General features: G+C 41.2%; 1 protein-coding gene across 1 annotated transcript in view; it reads left to right on the top strand.

Moving 5' to 3' along the window:
* Window positions 1-24,008, top strand: part of CNTLN (centlein) — a 215,630-nt gene that overhangs the window by 127,260 nt on the left and 64,362 nt on the right. The window contains exons 14-16 of the mRNA XM_039910751.1: window positions 2,845-2,945; window positions 12,586-12,680; window positions 17,817-18,352. Of these exons, the coding sequence (XP_039766685.1) occupies window positions 2,845-2,945; window positions 12,586-12,680; window positions 17,817-18,352 (732 nt within the window). The remainder of the gene's footprint in view (window positions 1-2,844; window positions 2,946-12,585; window positions 12,681-17,816; window positions 18,353-24,008) is intronic.

The following is a 24,008-nucleotide window of genomic DNA, read 5'->3' as shown; positions in this document are numbered from 1 at the left end:
ATTTCCATTCTATAATGAATGTTTATGTGATATCAATCAATCACTGGTATGTATTGAGTGCTTACTGTCTGCAGAGCACTGTTCTAATAAAGCATGGCCTAGTGGAAAGAGCATGGGCCTGGGAGTCAGAGTACCTGGGTTCTAATTCTGGCTTTGCCACTTACCTGCTGTGTGACCTTAGAAAGGTCACTTAACTTCTCTGTGCTTCAGTTCCCTCATCTGCAAAGTGGGGCTTGAATACCTGTTCTCCCTTCTACATAAATGGCGAGCTCAATGTGGTACCTGATTATCTTATATCTATCCCAATGCTGATTAGAGTTCTGGGTTCTAATCCTGACTCCGCCACTTGTCTGCTGTGTTACCTGGGGCAAGTCACTTAACATGTCTATGCCTCCGTTACCTCATCTGTCAGATGGGGATTAAGACTGTGAGTCCTATGAGGGATAAGTACTGTTTCCAACCCAATTATCTTGAATCTATTACAGTGCTTAGTACAGTGCCTGGCAGATAGTAAGTGCTTAACAAACACCATTATTGTCATCATTATTATCATTATTACTTATTAGAGTGCTTGGTACATGGTAAGTGCCTGACAAATACCGTAATTACTATTATTATTATCATTGTCATCATTACACTACAGAGTGCCATCCCTGCCATCGAGGACCTTAGAGTCTAGTCAGGGGAGACAGACATAAATGCTGTGGGAGTGTGTTTGGGGTGAGTTTGAGTGCTTAGGGGATACAGACCCAGATGCACAGGCGATACAGAAGGGAGGGGGAGTAGGGTCGGGAGATGAGAGGTTAGTCAGAGAAGGCTTCCTGGAGGAGATGTGATTTTAGTAGGGCTTTGAAGATGAGAAGGAGGTGGTCTGTCGGTTATGAAGGGGGAGGGAGTTCTAGGAAGGAGGGAGAAGGTGAGGAAGGGGATGATAGCGATGAGACTGAGGTACAGTAAGAAGGTTGATGTTAGTGTAGCTAAGGTTGCAGGCTGGGTTGTAGTGGGGGAAGAGCAAGGTTAGGTAGGAGAGGGAGAGCTGATTGGGTGTCTTAAAGCTGATGGGGGAGAAGTTTCTGCTTCATATGGAGATGGATAAATACTGCTAGTTGCTTAACTTCTCTGCGCCTCACTTTCCTCATCTGTAAAATGGGGATTAAATGCCTGTTTTCCCTCTCCTTTAGACTGTGTGTTCTCTTGTGGGGGTTGGGGAGGAGGGGAGAAACAAAATTCCCTTCTTTCCTGGCTCTGGTATAGTATGGCTGTCTTCCTTCAGTTCTTAGAAGCAGGCACTTTAATGTGGTAGAAGTCTCTTTATCACCTAATTAAGCTTATGGGAAGGTTGGCCAGACATTCGGGGATGCCTTCGTTTTCCAGGCGCTCAACGTTCAACCGTCCAGGGGGTTTGGAGGCCACTTTTTGAAAAAAAAAGTTTTAAGGACATGATGGGCCCTTCATCTTTCTTCTGCCTGCTGGGATCCATATAGCTCTGCAGTCCCTTGGCCACAGGATGTTGTAATCGATAAGATGTCGCTCCTTCCATCGTGGTTGTGTCTGGGACATTTTCCTTTGTCCTGCAGGCAAAAGATGGTGGTGTGATCACTAGGTGGTGGTTGGGGCATTTAATCAGTCGATCAGTGGTACTTATCAAGCGCTTACTATGTGCAGAGCACTGTATAGTGGACATGTTCCCTGCCCATAATGAGTTGATCCACAGAAGGTGGCCATTCCTGTTGTTTGCCATTCCTTGGTACCGACTGACTTGTCTCCAATGTTTGGGCATCACTTAATAATAATAAATGTGGCATTTGTTAAATGTTTACTGTGCATGAGGCACTGTTCTAAACACTGGGGTAGATACAAGATAATTGGGTTGGACACAGTCCCTGTCCCACTTAGGGTATACAGTCTTAATCCCCATTTTACAGATAAGGGAACTGAGGCACAGAAAAGTTAAATGACTTGTCCAAGACAGCAGACAAGTGGCAGAGCCGGGATTAGAATTCAGGTCCTTCTGACTCCCAGGGTCATACTCTATCCACTAAACTATGCTGATTGAACATGAAAAGCATTATCCAGCATTGCAACTCTCACAGTGAGTTGGTCTAAATCATTGCAGAAGCATTTGTTCTCTCCATTGCAGTTTGTCATCATGGGGGTAGAAGCACTTATGATGGGGTGTTCAGGTGCAGCCATAGATAGCGAAGCAGCGCTATAGAAGCGTTAGAGAAGCAGCGTGGCTCACTGGAAAGAGCACGGGCTTTGGAGTCAGAGGTCATGGGTTCGAACCCCGGCTCTACCACTTGTTAGCTGTGTGACTTTGGGCAAGTCACTTAACTTCTCGGTGCCTCAGTTACCTCATCTGTAAAATGGGGATTAAGACTGTGAGCCCCACGTGGGACAACCTGATTCCCCTGTGTCTACCCCAGCGCTTAGAACAGTGCTCGGCACATAGTAAGCGCTTAACAAATACCAACATTATTATAGCATCATCATCAGATAATAATGAGGGTATTTGTTCAGCGCTTACTATGTGCCAAGCACTGTTCTAAGCGCTGGGGTAGGTACAAGATAATGAGGTTGTCCCACGTGGGGCTCACAGTCTTCATCCCCATTTTACAGATGAGGTAACTGAGACACAGAGAAGTTAAGTGACTTGACCAACATTGCACAGCTGATAAATGGCAGGGCTGGGATTAGAACCCATGACCTCTGACTCCCAAGCCCGTTATCACTTATACCTTTGGACTATTTACCTCTTTAGCATTTTCCATTCTGTATTTAAATGTTTCTCTATGCCCGTTTGTGTTTTTTAAAGCAGAATATAATTTTGAATTCTTTTAATAGGCTACACCTTGAAGAAGAATTGGGTCAGCTGAAAGTTCACAGGTCTATGGACAAGGCAACAATACAGGAACTGAACAGCTGTCTGAAACAGGAACAGGAAGGTATATTTATTTGTGTGTAAGGTGTTAAGGTAACCAGTTTAGAGATTGCATTTCTCGTTTTCTGTGGATTATTCAGGAGCTTTGTTTCTAGTCCTCCTCCCTCGGCCACACTGTTTTTTAGAGTATTTCCTAAAATATACTAAAAACTAAAACCAGTCAGTTTTACTGCTTATTAATTGGTATGAAAAAACAAACGGTTTGGGGGCAGATGATCTTGAAAGCTAATGACATTTTTGGATTATCTGAGAATTTAATTTATCCCATGGTATCTGTGACCCCAATTACTATGGGTAATTGAGAGTCGGCTGAAAGCATTTTGCTCTTATTTCAGTAAACAATAGAGTTCCTTCCTAACCTTACCATCTTTCTCTTGGCTATTGTAAACTGATAATTTAAGCCCTGAATTTCTAATTGGTAGTGGGTTTTTTTGTGGTTTTTTTTCATTTTTGAAGTGTCTCCTCTTTCTTGGGTTTCATTTCAGTGCTCAGTTTCTCTTTCTGTGTTTTTTGTTTTTCATTTTCCCCCTAGTCTGTATTCTATGTCACATTTTGCAGAAATTAGAGAAGAAAAAGCTCAGTAGTTGCCAGAAGCATAAATTCTTCATTGAAATGTCCCTGGATGGTTTGGGGGTATTGCGGGGGGGCGTGCGTCGTAGTCTTATTTCCAAATGAAAAAAAAAAATGGCACTTGACAATGGGCATGGATTCCAAAGGTATTCCCTAAGATCCCTGCCTTCTGGGTTTTTCTTTCCCCATCAAAGGGACCATTTGTTGAAAGTTCTAAAGAATACCCTGAAAAATTCAGCCTTCAATTCACTGCCATCACCTCTATCTCTTGAGTCTCCCGATTAGCACCTCAAAATGATAAGTGTATCATTTGTAGTACAACCAGCCAATCTTTCCTCCCACAGATTGGCAGCTCGTTTTGGGCGGGGAATGTGTCTACCAATTCTGTTAGTAAGTGCTCACACAGTAAGTGCTCAACAAATACCATTGATTGATTCATCGGTTAGTTGATCCCTTGGAGAGGTTTGTCGGCCTTCATCCTCCTCAGTTCCCCAAGTAGCACTCCTCTAGGAGTCAGGCATCTCCCTTTTTACAACAGATGCCTGGTAACCATTTTTTAATGGTTAGTGCATTTAGCAAATTGGATTTCATAAATGACTGCCTAGCTTTAAGTTTGTACAGTTAGTAATGAGCTAGCTAGCTTCTCCTTTCCTCCTTCCTACTCCAGACCTCAGGTTCTTTCCTGCAAGAAGCCTTCCTGATGCTCTTGCCATCCCTTGGTTTAAATAATAAAAGTTGTTCATGTTCATGCCCCTCAGTAACCTTCATCTTAGTTGTGTATTTTCATGTATGCGGTTAATTTGCACTTCTTCTGCCCATGAAACACTTATTCCATCAAAAACACTCAACCCTCAATCAGTGGTATTTACTGAGTGGTAACTGTGTGAACTGTGCCGACAATCAATTTAAGCATGTTCACACTAACACTCGTTCACACCTGAGTTTCTTATGTTCAAATACACAAAGGAATAATATTGGTCATGTAGGGTGTTGTTAAAGTAACCAAGATCATCTTAGATCTCAGAGGTCCCAAATGGCTTTTTCAGCAGTTTTAACGTTGAGACAAAGAAGGTAGTTTCATTTTTGTAATATAGATGCTCATAGACTTTTGACTTATATTGGGTAAATCTCTCAAAAGCAAAAAATATCCCCAATGTCTCCATTTTAGTCAGTACATATTTAATTTTTATCTTTACAATGGATTTGTATCCATATGGCTAAATTGCCAGAGAGCATCAGTGTTCTGTAAAATCTCTGAACCCAAGCCTGACTGTGATGTAGCTGCATATCTTTTGGTGCATTAGTTGAGTGGTGTGTGGGGGTTAGAGGTGGTTGTTAGAGAACTTTAACACTGGTTCCTGGATCAGTTCTTGTTTCAAGGTATATCTTGGTTTTCCTGTTCTAAATTCCAGCCCCATCCATCCCTCTTAATATGTGAATAAAGAGTTTTCCCAAATCATATACCAGCCCCAGAAAATCTTTCATCTCTTTTTTTTTTTTTGATTGGGCATAACTGTTTTGTCAGATGTCACATCTTTTGCACAAAAGATAACAGAGAAGCAGTGTGGCTTAGTGGTCATGAGTTCTGATCCCGCTCTGCCACCTGTCAGCTGTGTGACTTTGGGCAAGTCACTTAACTTCTCTGTGCCGCAGTTACCTCATCGTAAAATGGGAATTATGACTGTGAGCCCCACGTGTACCTTGTATCCACCTCAGCGCTTAGAACAGTGCTTGGCACATAGTAAGCGCTTAACAAATGCCACCATTATTATTCTTAATTACAGAGGTCAATTCACTTCTGCCAAATTTTCATTTCTCATTGTTTAATTTCAGTTTTGCTGCTCTAATTGCTTCCTACACTTCCTATAGTCTTTGATTATCCTTTTTCAAATAGCTCCCAAGATAGGTACATGGAGGTGTCCACCCCAGAAATGTCTTCAAATATCATATGTACAATTTTAGGATGCACTTTAGGAAATGAGGCAATTTTTTATGGCACTTGTTAAGCGCTTACTTTGTGCCAAAAACTGTATTAAGCACCAGAGTAGATAAAAAATAATCCAGTTGGAAATAGTCCCTGTCCCAAATGGAGCTCGCAGTCAAAGTAGGAGAGAATAGGGTTTAATGCCGATTTTACAGATGAGGAAACTGATGCACAGCATAGTGAAGTGATTTGCTCAAGTGATTTGCAGAGCCAGGATTAGAACGCAGGTCCTCTGACTCCCAGGCCCATGCTCTTTCCACAAGGCCACGCTACTTGTCCAATGCCAAAAAGTAATAATAATAATGTTGGTATTTGTTAAGCGCTTACTATGTGCCGAGCACTGTTCTAAGCGCTGGGGTAGATACAGGGTAATCAGATGGTCCCACGTGAGGCTCACAGTCTTCATCCCTATTTTACAGATGAGGTAACTGAAGCCCAGGGAAGTTAAGTGACTTGCCCACAGTCACAGAGCTGACAAATGGCAGAGCCGGGATTCGAACCCATGACCTCTGACTCCCAAGCCCGGGCTCTTGCCATTGAGCCACGCTGCTAGAAACCTATATCTCTTGAATAGGGTATTAAGTGAGCAAAGTATAGAGCTCACCTCAGTTACTTGAGGTGATACTGAAATAGTATCTAATTGAGCCATGATCTCATCTGTAGGCAGCAGTTTGAAATGTTCCCAGTAGTCTGCTGGGATCCGAATGTATTTATACACAGCTAAGCACTACATTTCTCCGTAGTGAATCTCAAGCTCACCATTTTGAGAGTTCCCGAATATTTTATATACTTTACTAGCTCTTCTTGAAAAAAAAGCAAAAGAAGCAGTGTGGCTTAGTGGAAAGAACATGGGCCTGGGAGTCAGAAGTCCTGGGTTCTATTCCCAGTTATGCCACTTGTCTGCTCAGTGACCCTGGGCAAGTCATTTCACTTCTCTAGGCTTCAGTTACCTCATCTGTAAAATGGGGATTAAGACTGTGAGCCCCATGTGGAACCTGAACTGTGTCCAACCTGATTAGCTTGTACCAACCCCAGCACTTAGTACAATCCCTGGAACATAGTAAGCACTTAAATACCTTAAAAAAAGAAGAAAAAGAAGATATGAAGCCTTGAGTCTCCACAACCACACTGCCCACCATATTGTGGATGTGAGGCCCTGTGGTCCCACAGAAGTGGAGGGTAGGTGAAGGAAAAAAGCAGCCCAAGTCACTGGAGCATATTGTGGATGTGATCCAGGGCTGCAGGTTGGTAAGAGGTTAATGGAGGGACAGTGGTGCAAGGGATTTCAGAAGAGAGGGCAGTACTGAGGGCATGAATTTGCGTATCGAGAGAGGGTTTATTGGGTAGCGAGACCAAACGGGGCAAGATGGCCTGGGATAGGGGAAGTACATCAAGAGATTGGAGGTCTACGTGGGGTGAAAGGACAGTTTTGCCAGGAGGGGGTGTGTGGGTTAGGAAGTGGGTGAGGAGATTGCAATCAGAGTGTGGGATTTCAGAGTTGGTGACGTTAGAAATTCTGATCTTCGTTTGGGTAAGGATTGTGTTTAGGGGAATAGAGTATTTTACTCTTCTCTCTGAAAGTTATGATTATTATGCTGTTCCTCAGCATAAAGAAGGTCCATTGCCTACTGGAAAGAGCACAGGCCTGAGGGTCGGGATATAAGGGTTTTAATCCCAGCACCGCCACTTGCCTGTGGTGTGACCTTGGGCAAGTCATTTACCATCTTGGCACCTCAGTTTCCTCATCTGTAAAACTGGGATAAGATAAGGGCTGTCTCTTCCCCTCTAATCTATGAACCCCATGTGGGACAGGAACTGTTTCTAACCTGATTACCTTATATCTACCCAAACGCTTAGTACAGCTTTTTACACAGAATAAGCACTTAACAAATACAGTTACCATGCATAAAGAACACAGGAGAAACCACAAGATAGCAGAGATGCATCGTCATCATCACCACCATCTTCGAGAAGAAAGGTGAAAGATCCAACTGCAGCAATTATTGAGACCTCTAATTGCCCCCCATTGCCAGTAGGATCCTAGCCAGAGTACTCTTTGAGCAGCTACTATAAAGCGTCGGCTGAATGCTCCTGGAATCACAATGTGTCTTCAGATCACAGCGTGGTTCAGTAGACGCGATTTGGCAGCATTCGAGGCCTCTCATTTCCCCATGCAGTTCACCATCTCTTCTGTGTAACCTATGCACTTGGGCCAGTTACCCTTAAGCACTTTGATACTCACTCCAACCCATCCCCAGACCAACTTTCTACATATCCTTATGCTCTGCCCTTCCCCTATCCATGATCTTTTTTCATATCTATCTCCTGCACTAGATTGTAAGCTCCTTGAGGGCAGGATGCCTACCAACTCTATTATATTGTATTCTTGTTCATCCAGTCGTATTTAATAAACGCTTCCTGCATGCAGAGCACTGGACTAAGCACTTGGGAGAGTATGATATAACAAAAAAAGACACATTCCGTGCCCACAACGAGCTTACAGTCTAGAGGGGGAGACCCAAGCGCTTAGTACATTGCTCTCTTCACACAGTAAATGCCCAATAAATACCATTAAGGAAAGGTGCAGGGAGCAGCCAGCCCCAAGCCATCTACACAGTTTTCCTACTCCTTATGAAAGCGTTTGACTCCATCAGTGGAGCTGCACTATGGAATTCAGCAAATTTGGCTGCTCTTCTCCAGAAAGCTCATTAAGATTCAGCACCCTCAAGGAGCCTACAATTTCCTCATCTTCCCACCCAAACCCTGCCTTCCCGTTGATTTTCCTATCACTGAAGACAACACTATCATGCTTCATATCTCACAAGCCTTTCACCTTGGCATCATCATTTCATCTTTCTCATTCAACTCATTCATTTTGTCATGAAATCCTGTCAGTTCTACCGTCACAACTCTAGAATCTGCACTTTCCTCTCCATCCAAACTGATACTCTGCTGATTCAAGCACTCATCATTTCCTGTCTTGACTGTTGACCTCCTGTCTCTCCCCTCCCCAGTCCATATCTCACGCAGATTCCCAAAAAAACCTTTTTGTCCTCCTCAGATTCTTCTGATGGTTGCCGTTTCACCTCTGCAACAGAAGCCACGTACCAACGGCTTCAAGGCACTCACTCAGTTCTCTGTCTTTTACATTACCTCACTCATCTCCTACTGCAACCCAGTCCACACACTCTAACGCCAACCTGTGCTCTGTATCTTGATCTCATCTGTCCCACCACGGACCACTTGCCCTGGAGCTCCCTCCCCTTTCATATCTAACAGTCTACCACTCATCCCACCTCAAAACCCTCCTGAAATCATATCTCTTCCAAAGGCCTTCCCCGACTAAGCCCTCATTTCCTGTCTGCCCTCCCTTATGTTCCCCTTAAACATTTTGATACTCGCTTCAGCTCCACAGCACTTGTACTCTATCATTTCTCCTATCTGTAACTTATTTTACTGTCTGTCTCTCCATGTAGACTGTGAGCTCCTTGTGGTCAGGGCTTGTGCCGACTCTATTATATAGTACTTTCCCAAGGCCTTAGTACAGTGTTCTGGATTGTTTGATCCTCAGGCCATCTGTATCTCTGATTAATCACTTGTTCATTCAGAGTGTGATGGTAATGCAGTATCAGAATCTAGACCAAACCCTAGGTCCACAGAGCTGTAGTACTGCCCAACCTTCTTATAGCCATGGGGCCCAGAATCCACCCATCCACCATGTTTGACTTCTTAAACAGTTCAGTCAACATCACTTATGAGCTATACCCAGCATCAAATGGCAGGCCAGGATCATAAATAAGAAAATCCTAGAACAAAGTCAGCCTCCTACCATTGTTGCTATTTTCACTGCAACATAACTGTGCTGGATCTGATCCCCGAGGTGAAAGGACAACAGCAGGATACCCAAGCCACTGCCACTTGTTAAACTGGTATTGGCAAAGCTAAAGTAAGGAGGCCAAAGAAACAATTTGAAGATGCAAAACAACAAAGCCTCAGACAATCACTATGTATAGATCAGCGTGATGTAGTACAATCAGAAAAGGAGAGGTTCTGTCAGTATTAGTAATAATGTTTATGAAGTACTTAGTGTGTGGAACACTATAGTAATCACTGGGAAAGATTACACTGGTAAGAATTAGTCATAATAATAATAATTAATAACTATGGTATTTGTTAAATGCTTACTATGTGCCAATCAGTGTTCTAAGTGCTGGGGTAGATACATGGCAATCAGGTTGTCCCATGTGGGGCTCACAGTCTTAATCCCCATTTTACAGCTGAGGTAACTGAGGTAACTTAAGTGGCTTTCCTAAGGTCACACAGCAAACAAGTGGTGGAGTCGGGATTAGAACCCACATCCTCTGACTCCCAAGCCCATGCTCTTGCCACTAAGTCATGCTGCTTCGCTAGTCATGGTCCCTGTCCCCGGGAGGACTCACAATCTGTTGAAGCAGAAATTCCATAAGAATCATGGAAACAGGAGGCAAGTGAAAATATCACCAGGAACTGCAAAAAACAAATATTATAGCACAGTGAAGGTCAACTTTGTGTGTGCCCCAAAATGAAGCCAGAAACACACATATATACTAACCCTTTCTCCCTCTCTCCCTCTCCTCTCTTTCTCTCCAGATATTTAGGTAGATAGACACAAGATAATGAGATCAGACAATTAGAGAGATTTCCTGTTCCATATGGGAAGCAATTTCTCCTCAGGCTCTAGAGACATTAAATCAGTCATTCATCAATTGTTCATTGAAGGAGATGGTCTATCGGAAGAACATTGGCATGGGAGTCAGAGGACCTGGATTCTAATCCCTGCTCAGCTATTTGCCTGCTGTGTGCCCTGGGTCAAGTCACTTAACATCTCTTGCCCTCAGTTTTCTTATCTGTAAAATGGGGATTCAATACCTGTTCCCTCTCCTACTTAGACTGTGAGTCCCATATGGGACAGGGACCGTCTCCTATCTAATTATCGAGTATCCACCCCAGCCCTTAGAACCGTTAAAAAGGTTACCAATTATGGCAGAAGACAGGGCATTCTGGAGAAAATATATTCATAGAGTCACTATGAATCAGAAACAACTCGACAGCATTTAATAATAATAACCCCAGTCCATACTGCGCTGCTTGGGACACAGTAATCAAACAAGTATCACACTTATTCTCATTATTATTATTATTATTGTTATTATATTTATTGGGTGTCTGCTATATGAGTAGAAAAGTACTAAGTGCTTAGGGAGTGCGCACAATGTAGTAAAGAGCACAATCCTCACTTCCATAGAGTTCACAGTACTGGGGGAGGCAGTGAATTAATGACTATATCAGTTAAGAATCTAGAGCATAAATGTAAATAAGAGACACGCATGAAGATATATATATATACATATATGTTATATACATATCAGATATGTAGATAAATGTAAATGCTGATGTTATCGATATGCTGTTTCACCTTAGTACCCCTCCAATATTTCTGCATTACCTAAGCACTGAGGTGTCCATTCCCCACCGTAGTACTTTATACGTATCTTTAAACTCTGTCGCTTTTCTCTACCTGTAATTTATTTTAATGTCAGTCTCCCCTGCTCAATTTTAAACTCCTGCTCTCTGCAGAGCCCTGTACTAAACACTTGGAAGAGTACAACAGAATTTGTAAACATGATCCTAGTTGGGGGAGACAGCCGTTAAAGGAAATTACATGTAGGCAAAAGTAATAGCTTATAAGGATATGTACATACAGCAGGCATTCAAGTGACTGAATATGCATAAAATATGAAAAGATTTACATAATGTTTTTGTGTTACTTAAGAGTATTGTAAATGAATTCAGTACCACCGTGTTGGGGGACTGCACTAGAATCATGGGAGCTAATAGATTAATATCAAGGTAAAGGTAAGCATTTCCCAGATGAAGAGTCCTACCTTTTCCCATTTTCATTATCCTTAGAATAGTTTTCCCTTTATTTCATGAATGCACAAGTTTTAATTGGGCATGACATGTTCCAAAGACAAAAGAAACACTTAATTCACTCTAACAAACATATTAGTCACTATTTACACCAAGAGAATTGCTATTCTACAGAGAATAATATTGTTTTTTCTTTATCCTTCTTTGTTGATAAATCAAAGTTTTTCACTGATATACTAATATCCATCTGTGGTTAAAAAAGATACCTTTAAGCAAAATCCTTCCTAAAACTAAAGAAGGTATTTATTCATTTTAATACTGATTTAAGTGTAGAGCTGTTTCATTTAGGTTCCACATTTTCTTTTAAGAAATGATTCCATCAGGCCCAAAATTATTTGCAGTAAAATGATTCCTTTTTCTCAAAGTGGAATAGCCAATAGGAATATTTACAATTCACAAATCCATTTTTGATCTGCTAAAATGTTTGTAACCATAACAAAAATGTGACGTTGTTCATTTGGGAAATGATTGAACCAATGGTAAATTAGATGTACTGAGAAGATTCTTGGTATCTGTCAGATGCAGAGCTACAGAAGGAATTTGTAGAGTCAAGTTCACATTGCTTAGCTGAATGAATTTCTAATTGTTATGAATTCACAACTTTACGGGGAAATGATTTGTGCGATTTATCTTGCAGAGAACATGATCTTTCACTTAACACAAAAAAGGGTTTAAAGTTTCAGTCCATCCTAATTCTGTTACTATTTGCTTTGTTCACCAATCACTCTGATCCTCCTGGCAGGGAACAAGACCCAAAGAACAAAACTAGTAGTGACTGTGTAGATAAAAAGACAATGAATATCGCTTTTAAGGCAAAGAGGGAATAGTCTATAAAAGAATGAAAATGGGAATGAAAGTATAGCATCTTTAACCTGCAGATCTATTGTACCTTTGAAAAGCTTGTACTGTGGAAAAAAAACCCACTGTGATAGTACAAAGATTCATAATTATGTGACTCAAGACTTTGAAAGAGGTCACTGTTCAGATACTGACCAAAGACTTGACAGGAAAATGGACTACATTATTCATAATTGAGAAACTAAAGAACATATTTCCTTAAAATGACAGAGTGGTGTTTCAGGGGTATAGGAGGTTTTCTAATATATTATTTATTCTCTAGCAGACCTACTCTTTAGACATGGTGAAGATGATGGGGTCAAGAATAGTACACCAAAGAAGAATGTGAAAGAAATGTTGGATCAGACATTGCAAAAGGTAGTCTACTCTTTAAAATATTGAGCAGAGCAAGTTAAATTTGAATTTTAACATAAAGGATTGGACTTTAAAATTGGAACCCGTGAACTTGAACCTTGTGTTGAATCTTTAATTTCTGTTCATATTTCAAAATCATTGGCTTGCCAAAATGGTATCAAAAATCAGTGTAAGTGGAGTAGATATTGAAGGACTCTGTGTCCAGACAAATTAAAAATCTGTTCAAAGGTGAAGTGAGAAAAGAGAAAATGACAGATAATACTTCAGCATTTGTTTACCCTATAAACCTTGTGTATTTAGAAACAGCAATGTGACTTATTTGCCTTGCATTCTTATCAAATATGGAAGCCCACAACATTAGGTGAAAGGGAAAATACTGTAGATAGTTTGGGTTTCACCCCTGTGATTTTTCTTAGGTGTTCATTTTCCAGTTTTAAAATCCAACTAATACAAAGTATTATATAGGTAAATTGTCTTTCTTACTGCCTCTATTGCAAAATTGAAACCTACACAAACATTCCAAATTTATTTCTAAATACACTTAAATGGAAAAGATATTTCTGTGCATATTCTAGGTATTAATCAGCCTAACAATGGAAATGGCAATATTTCTTTAAACTCTTTCATTTAACAAGTAAAAATTCAAATTTGAATTCATATTTTGGTGCACAAATAAGGTTATTATGTTAACAGGTGTTCACTTAAGGGACTTCCGTTGTACTTTACCATATGTTTAGGTTTGTTACAAAGAAAATGAATTTTTTAAACAGACATTCCTTTATCTGGTTGTCATTTGACTAAACTGTGTTAGTTTTGCTGCTTACAAATCTTTAACACTGAAATTAAATCAAAACTACACAACCGTGTAACCTAAAATGTCAATATGGCTACTTCTATTCATCTTATATCTCTGAATTAACTTGTAGGAAGTACAATAATTTTCAGCAGATGATGTGATTGCCTATATTTATAACACTTGCCATATGGTCAGGTAATGAAGGCTGTCATCTCATTATTACTGAATGACAAACATCATGTTAAAATAATAACATGGAGAACAAGAAATGCTCATGTTCATTTATCTTAAGGTGGAGTGAGTAATTGAAATAATTTGAACACTACTTTCTGGGATGTCACACGGTTTATACTAGCTTATCATCTATATCTCAGCACTATAATTTTGTTTGCCAGGTACCGTATCATTTTTATCTCTGTGGATATATGGAACTATATTGCAGCCTCAGGGTCTAAAACCAGAAGAAACACATTCTTCTTTTCAGATATATGAAATTCTTAACTATCCAGGATTATGTATGATAGCTAAATAACTGAAACTTCTTGATTAGGGCCATTTTGCAAATGAATATACTAGTGTATCATTATCTTAATATTGAATGATCCAAGTTAAACTGGTTATGACTTCTGTCCTTTGTAGAAATCTTTCCTTAGTTTTAAAATGGCATTTAATTTCACTTAATTAGCGAGAATCTTCATAACAGAAACACCTAAACTTACAGGAGAGATAAAAGAAAAATATATTCTTCAGAATTGAAGCAAGTTAACTGAGGATGGTGGATGATTTTCTTGGTAATTCAGTGAATGGACACTTAGAATGATATCTTTGTAAGAGTTTTCTGTCAAATGAAATTGGCCATTTATTTCCATTACAATCCTTTTTAAGTCAGGTGCTGAAACGAAGAGATAATAAAATGCCTCTTTGGATATAGGTTATTGAAAACCTTTTGATAGGCATTCAATATTTGTGATGGGAAAAGTGGTAAATCAGCTAAAATTAAATATCTAACTTAATCTTCAATAGATCTCAATAACCTTTGTTTCCAAAAATTGAAATCAACATGTCACTAATCTCAATAAAATATAGGTCACTTTACAGATGAGATAATTGGGGCACAGACAGGTTAAGTGACTTGCCCAAGGTCACACAGCGAGGAAGTTGGTTGAGCCAGGACTAGACCCTGGTTTCCTGAGTCCCAGTTCCATGCTGTTTCCAAAGGACCATGGCGTTTATGGTCTTTCAGGGTCACGTTTAAGACCCCTTGCCCAAAATAGTGCTGTATTAATTGCAACAGCCTCCTCATCTACTTCTGTGGACTCGTAGGGAAGTAGCCTGGGCTAATGGAAAAGGCATGGACCTGGGAGTCTGAGGATCTGGGTTCTAATCCCAGTTCTGCCCCTGAATTGCTGGGTGACCATGGGTAAATCACTTCACTTCTCTGTGCCTCTGTTTCCTCATCTGTAAAATAGGATTTCACTACATGCTCTCCCTCCTATTTAACAGTGAGCACCATATGACACAGGGACTCTGACATGATTAAATTGTACCTTCTCCAAAGCTTAGTACAGTGCTTAAGTAAGCACCACCATCATTATCATTAGTATCATTATTAATATTATCACTTTCCGTTGGAGTGGAGGCAACCATACAGTGAACTAACAAGAAGAGCCTGCATCAATCAGTGATCTTTCTGCATAAGAAGATGCTATAGCAATCTCCCATCATCTTCTCAAGTCAAAATTTAGACTCTCAATAATTGTAACAATAATAATATTAATAATTGAGGTATTTATTAAGTGCTAACTATGTATCAAACACTGCACTGAGCTATGAGGTAGATACAAGATAATTAAGTCAGACTCAGTCCCTGTTCCACATGGAATTCCCAATCTAAGTGGGAGGGGAGAATAGGAATTGAATCCCCATTTTATAGATGAAGAAACTGAGGCACAGAGAAGTTAAGTGATTTGCCCAAGGCCTCACGCCATACAAGTGGCAGCAGGGTGATAAGAATCCAGGTCTTCTGACTCCCAGTGCTGGGTTCTTTCCACTAGGCAATACTGCTGTGTTGACCCCTGAAGGCAGTAGAAGTAATTTTATTTTAGACTGGGAACCTAGGCATTAGTCACTTAATGGTTCTAAATTCCTTAGGTGATAATAAAGCTGCCTGCTTTGCTCTGGCTTGATAGCCCTATCCCAAATGAGGCAAAATAGTTGCACAATCAATCACTTGCATTTATTGAACACTTATTGTGTGCAGAGTAGTTAGTGAGCAACTATTCATTCAATAGTATTTATTGAGCACTTATTATGTGCAGAGCACTGTACTAAGCGCTTGGAATGAACAAGTCAGCAACAGAGACAATCCCTGCCGTTTGATGGGCTTACAGTCTAATCGAGCTTCAGGGGAAGCAGTATGGCACAGTGGATAGAGAACGGGTCTGGAAGTCAGAAGATCTTGTGTTCTAATCTCCACTCCACCACTTGTCTGCTGTGTGACCTTGGGCAAGTCACTCTACTTCTCTGTGCCTCAGTGACCTTATCTGTAAAATGGGGATTGAGACTGTGAGCCCCATGTGGGACAGGGACTGTGTCCAACCCAATTTGCTTGTATCCACACCAGCACTTAGTTTAATGCCTGGCATGTAGTAAGTGCTTAACAAATGGCATAATTATTATTGTTATGATTATTAAGCAGGTTTTAGTACTGAGTTGAAAGATGTTCTCTGCCCACGGGGAGCTTACGATTTTAGATGGGGAGACAGACATTAATATAAATAAATGAATTAGGGATATAGGTACAGAAGTGATGTGAGCCTGAGGACAGGGGTGAATATCAAGTACTTCAAGGGTACAGATCCAAGTTCAAGGGTGATGCAGAAGGAAGGGAAATGAGGGCTCAGTCGGGGAAGGCCTAATCCAATGAATCCGGAACTGTTTATAGGACTGATCCAGCTTGTTAAAGCAAAAGTTACATATTTTTGGTCTGATTTCCCCAAATAATTCTGTTAAATTGTGTCCAGTTTTTACATTATTCTGAAGGTATACGAGGTGTTTTTGCAGAACAAAAATCATATATCCATTAGAACATAATGAGCCCAATTCTCCAGTTGCCTACAGTTAATTTTTGCCTGATTAGAGGACACTTTAGGAGGAGCATCTACTCAACGACTGCTTTGTACCTTGAAGCACTGTATATATAGTAGTTTGATTTGTCAACGCATGTATTTTCATAATACATTTTGAATAGAATGCTATTGAGGAATTAAGGAACATTTTTTCCCATATGTGTATTTCTCGTTTTAGATGGAATGGTTTTGCATGGGTGAGCGGGGATCCGTCAAGATTCAATACTCCAAGTTTCTGTGATACCTGGTTCTTCGAAAGCCCAGCCCCCACGCTATAGGAAAATAATAATATTAATTATGGTATTCGTTAAGTGCTTACTATGTGCCAAGCACTATTCTAAACACTGGGGTAGATACAGGTTAATCAGGTTGGACACAGTCCCTGTCTCTTAATCCCCAATTTACAGATGAGGTAACTGAGGCACAGAGAAGTGAAGGGACTTGCAGAAGGTCACACAGCAGACACAGCAAACATGTGGCAGTGCCGGGATTAGAACCCAGATCCTTCTGATTCCCAGACCCTTGCTCTATCCACTAAGCCATGCTGCTTCTCAATGGAACGGAATGTGTCGGTAGCAATGCCATAAATTTATCTCCTTGAAATCTGCAAGAGAAATTGTACCTCTCCAGATGCCAAACTTATTACCAGGGAGTAAATTAGGCACTGGGAGAATGGAACTTTGTGGAAGGTGTATGTACTTAACGCCCGTCTCGCAGAACGGCACCCTCACATGCATACTGGGAAACATAAGCTCACCTGTATTGATTTCTTGGAGCTTAAATTCCATCAAATTGTCCCTTTCTGTCTATCTAGTTTCAAATTGTTTTGAAGTTTGATTTTCAGATCATTTTAAATTCTGCAAATATTGTTTGAAATGAATTGGCGTGGCAAAACCAAAGCACTAATGATCTCAAAATGCATCAGCCAGATTCATTTGCATATTTAGGCTTCTGTGTCACTCTGTCTAGAATTTTAACTTCTTTTGCCATCTGCCCTTTGCTTGACAGATGTATTATTGCATTTTAGAATGTATTCATGTATACTACTTTAGAATTATTTATAAATGGACCACTTCAGGTAACTTTTGTCCTTGTGCTAAATGAATGTGATTTGTACTTTCATAATGTAAATATGACTGTAAGGTGCAATGATCTCATTTCCCTTTGTAAGAAAAAAGTGAAAAACAGTTCAATACTCAAATCTTTTTGATTTAGGTGAGCCAGATGGAAAGGAAATTACTGTCTTTTGAGGAAAAGTCCAAACAGTTGAAAAAAGTGAATGAAGAATTAACCAAGGACAACCATGATATGAAAGCCTCCTTGAAACAATACAGAGAGGCTGCAGAACTCAGAGAAAGAGAGCTAGAACATCTCCTGAAGGGGAATCGAGAAATGAAGAAAGACAAAGCTGAGCTTCAGGTAAAGCTCGGTGAGCTGGAGAAAGAAGTCACCTCCCTCCAGAGGCAAGTGGCAGAAGCTAACGGGTTGAGGAAGGAAAATGAGGAGCTGCTGACTCAAGTGCGGAAATTGCAGCCCTCAGTAGATGAAGCCCAAGCCTGGATGGCCATCGTGGGAGAGGGCTGTGGGCGATGCCGCTGTAAGGCAACCGGCACCAAGGTTAAATTCAAAACAGGCAAGAAAAAGAGCTCTATGGGACGTCACCAAGCTTTTCTCAATCAGTCCATCAAGGTTACGAGCAATATGTTTGAGAACTTCAGTAAGGACGGCTGGGAGGATGTGAGTGAAAGCAGGTACGGCTCTCATTAACTTAGCTCTGTGGAGGGGACACTGTGCATATGTAAAGCTCTAGCAAATGGAGATTGAATTTCAACTACTGTCGATTTGGTATTCAGAAAAAATACTGTCAGATCCTTTGAAATACCTTGGGAGGTCTAGTTCTGAGCTTATTGACTGAAATTTGCATGCAAAATTAGCCACAACTGCATGAGTATTTGAATAGGTGCCAGGAAACCCAAAAGAAGGCAATGCTTGATTTCTTCCAGTGATGCTATTTTCATGCAGTCATGAGGCTTGAAATTGACAGTTTGGCAGGTTGATTTAATTTGCTGGCCCTTTGCATATTCACCACTGACAGCTAAGGATTCCCAGGCAAGCCGACTAAGTCGGTTTAGTTATCTTGTGACATGCCGACCTGGGAGAAGGAACATTTTTTCTCCTTAATTTAGTTAGATAAATTTTGAATGACCCACTTCAGCTTGTTACCAGATGTCTACAAGCTGTTTAACATCCTTTAAATTAAGAACCATCTTCCCTAATTATTTCATGTATGTTTTATGCAAAGTCATTGTACTAACTTTAATTGAATGATGGTTAAAAATGAGTTCTCTAAAGTTATCACTGCACAGATCCACACGCTTGAGTCATCTGGCCCCCAGTGAGTAGCAATGGGAATGCACTATAGATCTGTGATACATCTCACTCGAACTTTTATACAGATACATCAGTGCGCACACGCAAAACATACATGACAGAAGCTGGAGTTCATCAATAAAGCCACAAAGACAAATGGGTATTCAGTATGCTTTTAGGGTCTAACTCTGGTTAGATTGTTAGCTCCTTTGGCGGCAGGGCTCCTGTCCATAAACTCATTCAGTACCATGCACTGCACAGAGTAAGTCCTAGAGAAATACTTCCGATTCATAGTACCTTTTCATAGTTGATTTTCCAGTCACAGATTATTGCCAGAGTCATTTGTATTTTTGTGTGTATAATATATCAGGATTTATTGGATTATTTTTTACTTCTCACACTTTTGCTCATTCTGATAATAAAAGAAGGTCTTCATGACCAAAAAAAAAAATTAGACCTGTTCATTGGACAGCTCAGTGAACATTTTCCCAACTTCTTTTCTCTGTGCCCTCCAAAAAAAAAAAAAGGTAACTTTGGGTCTTCTGAGTTCCTTCCCCACCAATAATATTACTTCAATAAAGATTTCATTCAGTTGGCACTGATGCTTGTTCCACTCATATCATGAGTAGAGTGGTAGCCCAGAGTACCATCATGTAGCCACAAACAATTAAGGACCAGAAAGGAGGAATGACATTCTGTGCTCCTGGCAGCAAATAGACACTCTGACCCCACAAGGGACAGGGATTGTTTCTAATTCTCATCTGTGTATTCTCTCCCAGTTCTTAGTACAATGCTCTACGCACAAACTTTTAAGAAATGCTATTATTACTACCGGACTATAAACCACATCCAAATTTAGAAATTAAAAATTTAGGAAAAAACAACTCATGAGTTACTTAGAGGAGAAAAAAAGAAAATGCAATAGACTATTTTTAAAAATATCCATTTTCAATATGCTGATGTTTATTATAATCTGGAGTGTCTTCCCTCATTCACCCCTTAGAAAAGTGGCAGTCCAAGTGAAAGAGGAAAACTGAGGATAGAGAATGAGCCTGGGAGTCAGAAAAACCTAGGTTCTAATCCTGACTCTGCCGCTTGTCTGCTGCGTGACCTTGAGCAGGTCCGTTAACTTCTCTGGGCCTCAGTTATCTCGCCTGTAAAATGGGGATTAAGCCTGTGAGCCCCATGTGGTACATAAACTGACTGTGTCCAACCTGATTAGTTTGTATCTATCACAGCACTTAATTCAATCTTTGGCACAAAGTATGTGCTTAACAAATGAATAAATAGAAAAGGTGAGAACAGTTGGCAGAAGGAAGGGGAGTGAGAAATATATTGAAGAGGCATGTTTGGGTTTTTTTTACTATGGAGGAGGCAAAAAGTGACAAGCCACCCATAGACACAGGGATGGAAAGAAGTTGAAGTTAAGCTGAAAGTAAAATATATATATATATATATATATATATATTAACTGGGGTCACCATAATTCTCTGGTGGGAGGGAAGGGGTGTCAAAGGGAATTGGGAGGTTGGAGGGGAGGTAGTCATGAGGCCAGGTAGGGGAAGGGCCTGGATTGTTCCCGAGCCAGGTTGGGGACCCCATTCCTCCAGCCACCTCAAAAGAGGTAAAAGAGGAGAACCAAAAAGGATGGCCAAAAAATAAACACATGTTCTTGAGCTATTTCTGGGGTTTCTCTGAAATAGCCGCTTAGCATCACCCCATCCCCTGTTAGCTTCCACTGGGTCCTAAAACCCCAAACCCTCCAGTTCTTCCCTGCCCAGGACATGCAGATTTGGGGATACCTGCCTAGCAAATGCTATATCCCTGCATTCTTTCTCTGCCTCTACACTTTGTCTCAAGGCCAGGCATTTCCCCAAATGCATGGGGGTTAATTGAGGAATAGTTTCCCACCCCACCTCCTGGGGGCTGGCTAAAGGGAGCGCGTGGAGAAAACCCCTCTATCCCCCTCTCACCCCCCCCCCCCACTTCCTCCTGGCCCACCTTCATCCTTCCCAGTCCTTCCCTCTTACTGGCTAGGTTCCAGGTTGATGCCATTAGTAGCTGTTCAATTAATCTTTCCTCAGGGAAAGGCACTTAAGAGCGAATGTCCTTCTGGGTTCCTCCTCCCCCTCCTGAGTCTGTGGGCTAATTCAAGTGGCCACCACAGTTATAAGCATGTAATCCAGAAGAGGTACCTTTTCCCCTTGTTTATCCTTCCCCTGTGGTTGCTTTAATGGAACTTGCATGGCTCTTTCTCCTCCTAGCATAACCTTCCTCTCCCCCGCCTTCCCTTCTACCAAAACCATTAGTCATAGAACTGCTCACCCTCTCCACCTCCCATGCCTCTTTGTCAGGCTCTATTCAGGCGGCAGCTGCCAATGCCCCCAAGAGAGGAGCAGGTACTTAGCTGTTCTGCATAAACCCACTCAAGTTAGAGTGCTCCAGGTGGAGAAAAAAGAGGGTGAGCAGCCCCACAAATCCTCCCCAGTGCTTGTATCTGAAAGAGAAAGCCCGCAGCAACTGAAGGAATATAGGGATAGATGGAAACAGGGAGGGAGCAGGGAGAAACCACAGATGTGAGATCTCAGCGCTGAGGAGACTGTTTGCATGAGGCCCTCGCTGTGTGATGAAGCCAAGAGAAGCATCATGGCTTAGTGGAAAGAGCACGGTCTTGGGAGTCAGAGGATGTGCGTTTTAATCTAGGCTCTGCCACTTCTCTGCTGTGTGACCTCGGGCAAGCCATAGAACTTCTCTGTGCCTCAGTACCTTATCTGTAAAATGAGGATTAAGACTGTGAGCCCCACATGGGACAACCTGATTACCTTCTATCTACCCCAGTGCTTAGAACAGTGCTTGGCACATAGTAAGTGCTTAATAAATACCATGATGATGATGATTATTATTATTATTATTAAGAGCAGCTGAGGTGAGAATTCATTCATTCATTTAATCATATTGAGTACCTATTGTGTGCAGAGCACCGTACTAAGCCCTTGGGAGAGTACGATATAACAATAAACAGAAGCATTCCCTGCTCACAATGAGCCTATAGTCTAGATGTGGGGGAAACAGACATCAATACAAATAAATAAATTACACATATGTACATAAGTGCTGTGAGGCTGGGAGGGGGGGGAAAGCAAAGGGAGCAAATCAAAACTACATCACATCATCACAACTACACATCACATCAAACATTAACCACATCACAACATCATATCTCCTTCAAGAGGCCTTCCCTGACTAAGCCCTCCTGTCCTCTTCTCCCACTCCCTTCTGTGTCACCCTGACTTGCTCTTCCTTTATTCATCCCCCCTCCCAGCCCCTCAGCTTTTATGCACATGTCTGTAATTCATTTATATTAATGTCCGTCTCCCCTGTAGACTCTAAGATCATTGTGGGAAGGGGATGTGTCTGCTTATTGTTATATTGTACTCTCCCAAGTGCCTAGTACAGTGATCTGCACACAGTAAGCACTCAGTAAATACAAATAAATGAATTAATGAATGAACAGACAGACTACCAAGATGTTGCACCATCTTCTCCCCATTCCAGGCAACTCCAACTCTGCCTACCTCCCTTCCTCTGCCTTTGCTCACTTGCTAGTTTTCTTGTTTATTCCCTTCTTTGCCCCTTCCCTTCTGAAAATGTTGCTAGTCTCACCTCCTCGCGTTCTGTGAGCTAGGAGAATGAGAGCAGTGGTGATATCAACACCAGTGGCAGCCAGTGACAGCTGTCCCCTAGCAGATCCCTCCCTTTCCACCCAGCTCACAAGAAAGGGATACCAGGAGGGGCACATCTTGCATCCCGGGGACCCCATTCAAGCGGCCGGACCCCCATGTGGGGACGTGTGCAGTGGCCACCTGTGGCCTTTTAGTAAATGAGATGAGCTGCGACCACTTGGACCCTTAGAGATTATGGAAGTGTTTATAATAATGTCTTGTCTACTCCACCTCTACGTTCTAATCTTCTCGTGGGCAGTGAATATGTCTGTTTGTTGTTGTATTCTCCTAAGGGCTTTATATAGTGGTCTGCACATAGTAAATGCTCGATACATTATAATTGACTGATGGCCTGACTGACTGAATTATCCCCGCAACCCCTGGCAGAAACGCAGTGATGTTTTCTCTGTGTGGGAATCTGACAAACGAGGAGGCACTCACTTCCATACATTTCAGACAGGTTGGAGAGACTGTGGGTGAAGATAGAGCCAGGTGACAGGTCAGGTGACCCAAGTCCACGTGGATGTTGGCACTGCTGCTTCAAGCAACCAGATTTCACACTGGAACAGCCCTTGTGGAACACTTTTAAACAACAACAGCAACAAAAAACAAGCTGAGTTCTAGCCAGCCAGCCCTAGGTTACTTTTGTTGGCACTGAGTGTAAGATAACAGTTTCTCCTCAGGAGATTGCAGAGGTTGTCTGTCTTTCAGGTTGTCCCCTCTAATGGGCTCTCCTGCTCTAGTACAGTGAACACTCATGGAAGGAAAAAGGTGAAAGGATAAAAGAGGAAATAGTGCTTTTCCTACTACTGAAGTTGAGGCAGGGAGTTTATCTTCAGCCCATAATTTATAGCAGGGCTTTTTATAGTAACTGAATCTTAAGTATCATAACCCTCAAAAAGGCCAATAATGCTATCTGTACCCATACAGACAGAATATTTGTGAAAAAAGGAACCAGTTTTCAAGCTCCCATACTACATACTAATATGAAAACTCAGCACTTTTGTAATCAAATATAAAAAATATATATTTTTATATTTGCATGGATATGCAAGTATAGCTACACATCTACAGTATAGAGTACATGTACCAAAGTCTCCCTCTTTTAAAAATTTTGATTTGTCCCTCCGGTAATTGGGGATTGGAGTTTGGTTTTACAGCATGAGATTGAGTGTTACATTTACTGCATGACAGAATGCTCGTGCAGCACTCAGCTGCAAAGAAGCTTCTTACCATTAGAAATCCCACAGTTTCAGTGTCTTCAAACATTCTATTTCAACTTTTCTCATTGAAGTAAATTAGTAGAGTACCTATT

The sequence above is a fragment of the Ornithorhynchus anatinus genome, chromosome X5, assembly GCF_004115215.2.
Source record: "Ornithorhynchus anatinus isolate Pmale09 chromosome X5, mOrnAna1.pri.v4, whole genome shotgun sequence".
Classification (NCBI taxonomy): Eukaryota; Metazoa; Chordata; class Mammalia; order Monotremata; family Ornithorhynchidae; genus Ornithorhynchus; species Ornithorhynchus anatinus.
The sequence above is the reverse complement of the archived record's forward strand: the minus strand, read 5'-3'. Positions and strand labels throughout refer to the sequence as shown.